This window comes from Ursus americanus, chromosome 29 (genome assembly GCF_024610735.1).
Source record: "Ursus americanus isolate L20-20 chromosome 29, mUrsAme1.1.p, whole genome shotgun sequence".
Lineage (NCBI taxonomy): Eukaryota > Metazoa > Chordata > Mammalia > Carnivora > Ursidae > Ursus > Ursus americanus.
In genome coordinates, this window is record NC_142155.1 from 31,912,142 (window position 1) to 31,922,956 (window position 10,815).

Genomic DNA, 10,815 nt, shown 5'->3' on the forward strand with positions numbered 1-10,815 from the left:
ATGCAGGAAACCCTAGCGACATCGACACTGTCGGTCCCCAGCCGATCGTCAATCTCCACACAGGACAAGTTCTCCACTGCAGGCCAAACTTCGAGCACAGGCCCCCGGCCCCCAAGGCACTCAATCGTCCCACCCCGCAGCAAGTCCAAGGGCTGGAATTCCGGGACCAAATTCCATCAGATGCGCAGGACCATTGCCGAGGACACTGAGTGGTCACTGGCCATCGTGCCCCTCCTCACAGAGCTCTGCATTCAGCACATCGTCAAGAACTTCCAGAGTGAGTCTGTCCCTGCGCTGGGCAGGAGGGGAAAGCCAGGACTGGGCCAGGATGGGTGGGGACTGCCCAGAGGCGAGGCCTCAGAGGCTGGGTCCTGGGGCAGCCCCAGCCCTTCTGCACTGTGTCCTCATCCCTGCTCAACACTGCCCTTCCCCCCTTGAGGCTGGAACGGTTTCTGCTACTGTCTCCACTTCCAGGCCCCACCAGATTCCCACCCACTCTGTGCCCTGCGTGTCTATGCCCTCTCCTCACCTCTCCCACTCTCTCCAGCAAAACCCAGCCCAAACCATGTTTACTGAACACCTCCTCCAGTAAGCCCTCCCCGATGGACCCTCCTCCACTCTCTTGGAGCCTGCCACGGTCTGTATAGGTTCTTGTTCTGTACTGTGTGCTCTGTAAATGGCCATCCTTTTCAGAGATGAGTTGCCAGCCTCTCCTCCTGGACCGGGTGTTCTGAGGACACGATCATCATTTTATCTACAGCACCTACCACCTGACCCAAAGTGTACTCAGCTGACTGATTTATTGTCTGCCTCCTCTCCTAAGAGGGAGTGGCTTCCTCTGTCTTGTTCGGTCTCACGTTCAAGGCACTTAGAACAGTGGCTGGTGCACGGTAGGTGCTCCCACATTTTCTAGTTTTGAAATGAACGGAACAGATCATTTGGGACTCTCTGAACTCAGGATCATCTCCTGCATCAGACCAAGTGATAGTTGAGGGCCAGACCTGAGATTCCGGCTCAGACTGGGAGCTCCAGGAACCCAGATGCTAAGCTGTCCACTTGCAGGCAGGGAACACCCCAAAGCCTGGGGCTGCGCCTCCTCCCTCAGACAGAGCATCCCTGGGAGTAAAAGCTCTCTCCCCTCTAGGGCTGGGGCTCCCTGACGGCCGGGGAGGGTCTTCCATTTCCTCGGTGCCCTTAGGCAGGGGTACCCGGCACTGTGACTCCTGTTTTCCTTCCTGTTCCCAAAGACAACCCTCTCCTGAAGCAGCTGCTTCCCGCGCACCAGCAGAAGGTGCTGAACCTCTTGTCACCCGACCTGCCGCTGGCAGTGACCGCCAACCTGATCGACGACGAGAACTACTGGCGCCGCTGCTGCACGCAGCGCTGGCCCGTATGCCACGTGGCCAAGCATGGGGGCAGCTGGAAGCGCCTGTTCTTCGAGCGGCACCTGGAGAATCTGATAAAGCACTTCATCCCGGGCACCACGGACCCCGCGGTCATCCTCGACCTGCTGCCGCTCTGCAGGAACTACGTGCGGCGGCTGCGCGTGGATCAGTTCCTTCCGCCGGTGCAGCTGCCGCCGCCCCCCGGGGAGCTGTCCGACTCCGGCAGCGACGTAGAGCTCGAGGAGCCCGCCACCGACCACTACCAACTGCGAGACCTGGTGGCAGGCCTGAGCCATCTGGAGGAGCTGGACCTGGTGTACGGGGTCAAGGACTGTGGCATGAACTTCGAGTGGAACCTCTTCCTCTTCACCTATCGGGACTGCCACTCCCTGGCGGCCACCATCAAGGCATGCCACACCCTCAAGGTACCAGACGGCCCAGCCTTCCCCCACCTCCCATTCTCCGCGCGCCTCTCGGATTCCCTCTGCCCTCCTCTTCTCCTCCAGTCCCATCTTCTCCCTCCCATTTCGGTCTCATTCTCTGACCAAGTGCCCTTTAATGCACCGGCACCAAGCTGGATTCTGGGGATGCGGGGACAAACAAGGCACTGCTCTCCCAGTTCACTGGCCATTTAGCCAAGGAACAGCTGCACTCCAGGCCCTATCCTAGGTGCTGAAGATTCAACAAGGAGCAAAATTATACCATTTGTGCCCTCTGGACCTAACAGTCTGGTGAGATAAAAGGCACTCATCAGCAATCATGTAAATGTGAAATTACAACTAGGATAGGCTTGCTAGATTTAGCAAATCAAAATACAAGACATCCAGTTAAATTTGAAACTCAAATACACAACGAATAATTTTTTTTTTTAGTAAAGTAGGTCCCAAATATTCTGGTTGGAAGAGGGAAAGCCTGCCAAAAAGTCAGAGAAAAGGGGGGCATGGTCTTGAGTCACAGAGCCAAGAGAGGGGTGCATTTCAAGAAAAGGGGCAGGCAGCAATGGAGGGGGGATGATGCTGAGGACCGAATTTAGCAAATTCAGAGGTCACAGAGCTGGAACTGTCAGTGGAGTGCCAGAAACAGGGACCAGATCTGAGTGGTTTATGGAAAGAGTGGGAAGTGAGGAAACGGGATGGCTGTGATCAGCTTTTTCAAGAACTTGGCTGTGAAGGGGGTGAAGGGGAAATCAGTAATAGATGAAGGGTTTGGGTTTTCTTAAAAAGATATTTGCATGTGTTTAAAACCAATGTAAAGCTCCATCCAATAGCAAGAAAGTGGCTGGGTGCAGGAGAAAGGCACAGGTTCGTTGACCAAGGAAGGTTCCTGAGATGGCAAGAGGGGTGGAATTGAGGACTGAGATGGGACAGTTGGCTCTGGGCAAAGGAGAGAGTGGGTGCGGTGGGTAGCAGTGGGCTGCTGTTTGGTATTAGGAAAATGAGGGGTTCTCATTCAATGGCTGGGGAGGCAGGAGGAGGAAGGGAGGATGTAAGGTGGCCCCCTGAAGTTTGAGGAGGCTGGAGAAGGTTGAAATCATTGTTTTAGAGGAGGAAAGAGTATGTTGTCCAGAGAAACAGGGCTGAATTGGCACACAGCATTGAGGGTCTAATGGTGGTTCCAGAGATACCAACCAGTCCTGTCATGTGACATTTTCCATCGTGCCGGTTGCTTGGGCACAGATATGCAGAAAACAGAGAGTGGGGCTGATCCAGGGTTGGAGCTTTGCCAGATAGGTGCAATGAAATGACAAGAGGGACAAGAGGCTCTAACCTGGCTAAGAGGGACGTAAAGAAAGCAAGGGACTTGAAGGATGGAAAGAGGGTGGAGAGGCCTCAAGGAAGAGGGAGGAGTGGAAGGAGCTGGTGAGAAGGGGAAGGGTTAGGGCTCCCATCTCCTGTATTCCCCATGCTAGTCCTACCCCATTCCTTCATCTTTTCTTTCCACCCTCCCAGTTCCCATCTCTCACCCTGGTTCTCACCCTGGAGTCTCCTTCCACGAGTTCCTCTCCTTGCCATGGTGGATCTTAGCCAGCGGAAGAGGGCACAGCGAGGGGCTGGGGCATCAAATAGACCTGGATTCAAACCTGTCACTGGGGCTTGATCACTGTGTGACCCTGGGCAAATGACCCATCCACACTCAGCCTTCATTTTCTATCTGTAAATTGCCTGGGATGCTGAGGGTTAGAGACAATGCTTATGACACCCTCTAGCAGCATGCCCAGCATGTAGTGATTCCTCGATAAATGTTAGGCTTTCCTTCTACTGCCTGCCACCAGTTCTGCACCCATCTGCCAGGTGGGGGAGTTCTGCTCTGCCCAAGGGCCAGTCAGGGGGCCGACACCAGGTGAGCCGAGCCCCAGGCCTCCCCGAGGCTCACCTGCAGAAGGTAGGCAGGCAGGCAGGCAGGCAGATTCCCCCTGGCTGCCGGCTGCAGCATCCCCTCTACCTGCCCACAGATCTTCAGGCTGACCCGAAGCAAGGTGGACGACGACAAGGCACGCATTCTAATTCGCAGCCTCCTGGATCACCCAGCCCTTGAGGAGCTGGACCTGTCGCACAACCTCATCGGGGACCGGGGCGCGCGCGCCGCGGCCAAGCTGCTAAGCCACAGCCACTTGCGTGTGCTCGACCTGGCCAACAACCAGGTGCGTGCGCCTGGCGCCCAGTCTCTGGCTCACGCCCTAGCGCACAACACCAACCTCACTTCCCTCAACCTGCGCCTCAACTGCATCGAGGACGAGGGCGGCCAGGCGCTTGCCCACGCCTTGCAGACCAACAAGTGCCTCACAACACTGCACCTTGGCGGCAATGACCTGTCTGAGCCCACCGCCACGCTCCTGTCCCAGGTGCTCGCCGTCAACACCACGCTCACCAGCATCAACCTGTCCTGCAACCACATTGGGCTGGTAAGCTGTACCTTCTGGGGCCCTGGGGAGGTGGGTATGGAATCCAAGTGCCCTGGGTGCTTCCAGATAACTGTTACCACCACAGATTTTACCTGGTTCTAATCCCAGCTCTGCCATGTCGCACTTGGTTAAATTACTTAACCTTTCTGGGCCTCCATGTCCTCATCTGTAAAATGGGGATAATAATAGTATCTACTTCTAAGTAGATACCGGTTGTTACTAGGAGGAGGAGATGAGCTGTACTTGTAAAGCCGTGAACATTGCAGGCACTGGCTAGGACTTCAGTATCGCTAGCTGTTATTATTATTCAGGGTTATAGCCTATGCTAGGCGCTGATATCCTTCAGTGTTCCTTTATTTCTCACAGTTACCTAGTAGAATGTATACTTTTTTTTTTAAGATTTTATTTTTAAGTAATCTCTACACCCAACATGGGTCTCAAACTCACAACCCTAAGGTAAAATGTTGCATGTTCTACCGACTGAGCCAGCCAGGCACCCCCAGTAGAATGTGAATTCTTTCTTTTTTATTTTTTAAGATTGATTTATTTACTTGAGAAATAGAGAGAAAGAGAGATGGGGGAGGGGCAGAGAGAGAGGGAGAGAGACGGAATTTCACGCCTGGCTGAGTGAGGAGCTTGACACAGGGTTTGATCTCATGACCCTGAGATCATGACCTGAGCCAAAATCAAGAGTTGGACACAACGAACTAAGTCATCCAGGCACCCCTAGGATGTGTATTCTTCAAAAAAAATTTTTTTTAATTTAATTTATTTATTTGAAAGAGAGTGAGAGAGCACAAGCAGGGTGAGGGGCAGAGGGAGAAGCAGACTCTCCTCTGAGCAGGGAGCCCAATGCGGGGCTTGATCCTGGGACTCCTGGACTCCGGGACTATGACCTGAGCCGAAGACAGACGCCCAACCAACTGAGCCACCCAGGGGCCCCTAGGATGTGTATTCTTAACCCCAATTTACAGATGGAAAATTGAGTCTCAGAGAAGCTTGTGAATTGCCTGAGAGCATCCAAGCAGTAGAGAGTGGCAGAGTTGTGATTCAAACCCAGACCTGGTTGAAAACCAGATTTATTTATTTGGGGTGCCTGGGTGGCTCAGTCAGTTAAGTGTCTGCCTTCGGCTCAGGTCATGATCCCAGGGTCCTGGGATCAAGCCCCACATCAGGCTCCTTGTTCAGCAGAGAGTCTGTTTCTCCCTCTCCCTCTGCCCCTCCCCCCTGCTTGTGTGCTCGCTCTCTCTCTCTCTCTCTGAAATAAATAAAATCTTTTTTAAAAAGAGATTTATCTGAGAGAGAGAGAGAGTGTGCGCAAGGGGCAGAGGGAGAGGGAGAGAGAGAATCTCAAGCAGACGCCCCGCTGAGCATGGAACCTGATGCGGGGCTGCATCTCTGGACCCTGAGATCATGACCTGAGCAGAAAACAAGAGTCAGACGTTTAACCCACCGAGCCACCCAGGCGCCCCTCCTGGGTCCTTTCTGATAGGTGATGTCTCTCATTTTCTCAACCAAGTCTCAGAATAAGAAATGCAATTTACGTGAACACCCAGTGAACATATACATCGGTATAGTACCCTTGAAATGTACTTTCACTACTTGTGATACATGCTGATATTTTCCTTTATATTCTATTCTATTTCATTTTTTTAAAAGACTTTATTTATTCATTTGACAGAGATAGAGACAGCCAGCGAGAGAGGGAACACAAGCAGGGGGAGTGGGAGAGGAAGAAGCAGGCTCCCAGCAGAGGAGCCTGATGCGGGGCTCGATCCCATAACGCTGGGATCACGCCCTGAGCCGAAGGCAGACGCTTAACGACTAGCCACCCAGGCGCCCCTCTACTTCATTTTTTAAAAATGCATCTGAAACCCATTAAACTGGCTTTGCAACACACTCTTGGGTCACAACCATAGAACACAACCGTTCTGCCTCCCACATAAACGTCTTTCACATCAAGCGTGGCCCACCCAGCCCAGAAGGGGCTGGAGCCGTGAGGACTAGGGAGGAGGACCCTCCGTGTGCTCCAGCTGGGGCACTGCACCCTCTACCAAACCTCTCCAGAGAACAGCCGCGTGCGCGTGCACACACACACACACACACACACACGCACACACACACACTGTCTCCACTTGAGGTGCTTTTGGCTACAAGTAACAGAAACCTGAACCAGGAAATGGCTTAAACCAGAGGAATATTCATTATGTCCCATAATCAGAAGCCCCAGGGTAGGGGGCCTCTGGAGTCAGTAAATTCTCTGGCCAGGTGCCGCCATCTGCTCTGCCCACCCAGCCGCATGGCCGTAACTTCCCACATGCTTCTCTCACGGTCCCAAGATGGCTGCTGCACCTCACATAGGGCCAGGCTCAGAGGCAAGCACCCCTCTCACTCGTTCTCTTTTCAGAGTGAGAAGAACCTTCCCAGAAGCCACTCCTTCCATACTTCCTCCTCAGATGTCATTAGTCAGATCTGTCTCACATTCCCATGGCTGAACTGGAGGAGGGGAATTACCATCATTGTCACAGAGCCATGTTTTCCAAACCATGAGGGTTGAAAAATCAATTTAGCACGTCTTGAGCACCATTTTTCTTCTAGAATAGAATGGAACAGGATAGGATAGCATAGAACACATTAGTGTGCTGCACGAAGAGGTTAACTGTTGTTTGGCGAAACTCTCGTTCTAGTCCCGTCTTTATATAAACGTGCATATGAGTGTGTGCACGCATGCGCGTGTGTGATCCTGGGCAGTGGTATGAAATGGCCCCTTCCCTTGTACTCCTCTCCCAGGACGGCGGCAAGCAGCTCCTGGAAGGCATGTCAGACAACAAGACCCTCCTGGAGTTTGACCTGCGCCTGTCAGATGTGGCCCAGGAGAGCGAGTACCTCATTGGCCAGGCCCTCTGTGCCAACCGGGAAGCCGCCCGCCAGCGGGCCTTGAATCCCAGCCACTTCATATCACCAGTCATGGCCAAGGGCCCTGAGAACCCTGCAGGATAGGGTGGGGGACAGGGCTGGGGCAGTGACAGAACCTGGGTCACTGCCCTAGCCCCATCCCTCATTTCATGCTCGGTCATGCCTGCTGTAGAGTGTCATGCTGGTCTAGAGGGAGGAGAAAGGGGGAGACCACGGATATTCTTGGGGTGAGTGATCAAGGGTGATGCGGATAAAGATGTGAAGAGGGGGAGGGGACTGGGATGGGGGAGAGAAGGGGTATGAAGTGGGATCCATTCCCTGTATCCTGGAAGTGTATATTAACAGACCCCCTGAAATGACCGACTGCTTCCAGGATTAGGGAAGGCAGAGAAGATTCTGAAAGCCTGTGCCTGCCCAGAATCTCCCATGGAGGCTGTCCATCTCCCTGACTGCCTGCCCCCCGCCACCTACTTAACAGATCCTGGACTTCTTCACCTCCAGACGTGGGCGTGCCTGCACGCATGGGTACACACACACACACACACACACACACACACACTCTCTCTCTCCTCTCTGGCTACTCTCTCTGTCTCCTCTGGCTACTGCAGAGCTTTGCCTGGCTCTTCCACCCTCAACCCTGCCGATGCTACCTCGCGATTACTTGACTCTGCTAAAGCGATCCCGTTCTACAGGCCATTCCATCTCCTAATTCCCGCCACCCCCCAACCTGGGAAGGGGGCAACAGAGTTGACAGGAGGGCCTCAGACCCACTGCCCCCACCAGGGAGCTTCTGCTGGGAGGAGGAGAGCGTGGGGGAGATGCCACACCGCGGAGGGAAGTCAGTGAGTCATCCACAACTTTATTATCCACCAGTTTGATTTGTACAATCTTTGCGCTTGGAAATCCACAACAGAAAGGCCACAGTGTGATGCACCCAATTGACAGAGACCTGTCTTCTCCCCAGCCAGGCCCAGCCAACCCCACAAGCCCTTGTCCTCAGCACATATGGAGCCTTCCAGGTGCCCTCCAAGAGTCCCCATCGCTCTGTGGCTGCCCACAGGAGTCGCATCAACCCACAGGGCCACAGAGGACCTGATAGATTCAGGCTGAGCCCCGCCCCCCATCCACCTCCCACTGAGGGGTCCAGAGCCTCCAGACCCGTGGTCTTTCCAAAGGGTGGGTCGTGGGCTGCAGCCACAGCCTGGGGGTGCGTGCTCTCCAGGGACTCCTTCCAACAAGCAGGTGCCAAGCAGAGCACCAAAGAGGGCTTGGGAGTGACTGCACTTGTGTGCCTGTCCGGGCAACCTAGAGTCTGTCTGTGCCTGACACCCTCTGACAGTTCTGGAGTGCAAACGTGTAGCTGTGAGGGTGTGTGAGTGAGTGTGTGTGTGTGTACATAGCCACAGCTGCTAGCAGAAGTTCTAATTAGAGAAACAAGAACATTCAGTGTAAAGTTTAATTTTAGAGATTAATTAATTTTCTGGTTTTCGTTTTCCCTGGCAATCAATAAAGCTACCAAGAAAATAGACCAAAGAATCGGTTTCTCTCTAAGTCTGTGCGTGTGTGGAAGGTGAGGCTGTCTGTGTAAGGAGACCTAGGCAGAAATGGTCGATACAAGCAAAAATCATAATAGGGGGCCCCCTGTCCCCTCCTCCTAGCTCAGGCTCCATCTCAGGAATGGGCCTGAGGGAGAAGGAACAGTCTCTCTCCCTCCTTGGAGCCATAAAGTGGCCAAGCTGCCTTCACACAAGGGCATGACATCCCAGTGCCAGCTGGCCGAGAACTGGGGCCTGCAGCCAGAGCTCACCACCTGGACCTCACAGATGTCCGTTCAGAGGAAAGAGGGGTACTCCAACTACCAGGGCCCCAAGGAGCATAGACTCGGGGTCCAGGCAGGTTCAGTGCTGGCAGGCAGGTGACCACGGCTGCCCAGGGAAACCTAGTGGGCAACTGTTCCCTCCTGCCCAAGCCTGCCCTTCTCCCGCCTCTGCCTTCCCACTCAGCCATCTCCACAGGAAAGTAAAGCTCAACCCCAGTGGGCCATGAGCCGTGGTGTCCCCACAATCTGTACCTCCCAAGTCCCCCAGGGAAGGGGGAAGGGGAGCCAGAGGAGATGTTGCATAGGTTGCAGTCATGCCCTTGGCAGGTGTAGGCCTGGCTAGGCTGGAGGAAGATGGGAGAGGAGGCTGAAGGAGGGGAAGGAGGAGCTCAGATGGCTCAGGCAGAGTGAGGAGCATCGGGGTGAGCGATGTTGGTGGCCCAAAGGGTTATCCTCTCCAGCTTGACATGGGAGCTCAATCCCTGGGCACTGAGTCCGCTGGGAAAACTTTAGCCAGGGGAGTCAGAAGGGCAGGAGGTTGTACACAGACATGCACACCGAAGCACATCAGGGTGGGAGTGGTGGGGGAGAAAAGGCGGTGTCAGAACTTCAGGAGAACAGGATGTGGGGCCAGCGCCCTTGGGTGGTGGCAGGGTGCCCTTTTGAAGATCCTGGGGCACCCTGCAGGGCTTCAGCTCATGGGATAGGGGAGGACAGAGGGTTGGGCAAGATTTAGAAAATTTCTGCCTCTGACCCTGCCACTGGAATTGAGTATTTCTCCAGTCAGGGCTCGTGAGGACAGCCTCAGCCCTGCAGAGGTAATGTGTGGGGACAACCGCTCTTCACACCACCCCCCACAAGTCTGGGGAAGGCGAGGGTCACCCCAGACACCCCCACCTTTGGAGGTCCTTTCCGTCTCCTCCCACTGCCCACTCCCACCTGCTGTGAGAGTGCCCCTTTGTCACCCAGGTCTGTCTCACACTCTTCCCACCCAGGCGTTCACCTTGACCATCTTTAATGAACGCGGGTGGGGGTATCTCACCCCCCAGAAGGCAGAGCCTCCCAGAACCCAGGTCAGGACGCTGCTGCCAGGAGGCTGCCTCTTAGAGACGGGACTGAGGTCCACACCCTCCACATTTGGCCTCCCTCCTCCCTGGGCAACTGCTCTCCAGCGCCAGCGAGCAGGAGGGGAGGGAGGAGAGTGACGCGCGTGTTGTGTGAGCACAGTCCCTCCAGGACCCACAACTCCAGGGACCCAGCAAGACAAACAGCAGTGGAGGGAGTGGCAGAAAGGAAACCCCGATGTTTGGGGCCAGCGCCAAGAAGAGGAGATAGCAACATTTGCACGGTTTCGAGACGGAGCATCGGGGCTGACCCCTGGCCCCCGCCTCAGACCCACTGAACTCATTAGCTGGGTGGAAGCCAGCCCTGCTGTTCACCAAACCACCGCCCCTCCGTAGAGAGAGGCCCTGGTGGGGCCAGGCAGCGAAGGAAGGAAAGCCCCACTTTCCCTTCCCCACGCTTCTACACCTCCCCAGCTGCACAGCGAGGGCCTCGCCTTTGAGACGGGCCCCACGCGGTGCCCGTGCACAGTCGCCACTAACAGTCTGAAGATCCACTGAAAGGCTGGACGGGAAATCTCGAGTGTGCGAGAGTGCGTGGAGGAAGGGGAGGTGTCCCCCTAGGAACTGAGTGAGGGGCGGGGCTGGAAGAGCCGACTGTGCCCGGGGCGGGAGTTCCCGCCCTTCGGTTTCTTTATGTACAGGAAAGGGGGGGGAGGGTCCGGACCCCAT

The 10,815-nt window shown here is 55.0% G+C and overlaps 1 protein-coding gene across 1 annotated transcript; it reads left to right on the forward strand.

Annotated features, from left to right (window-relative positions):
* DRC5 (dynein regulatory complex subunit 5) lies at positions 1-7,287 on the forward strand. Its single transcript, XM_045805105.2, has 4 exons — positions 1-277; positions 1,248-1,810; positions 3,838-4,287; positions 7,078-7,287. The coding sequence occupies exons 1-4, from the start codon at positions 1-3 to the stop codon at positions 7,285-7,287; spliced, it is 1,500 nt and encodes a 499-aa protein (XP_045661061.2).
* The last annotated feature ends 3,528 nt before the right edge of the window (positions 7,288-10,815 follow it).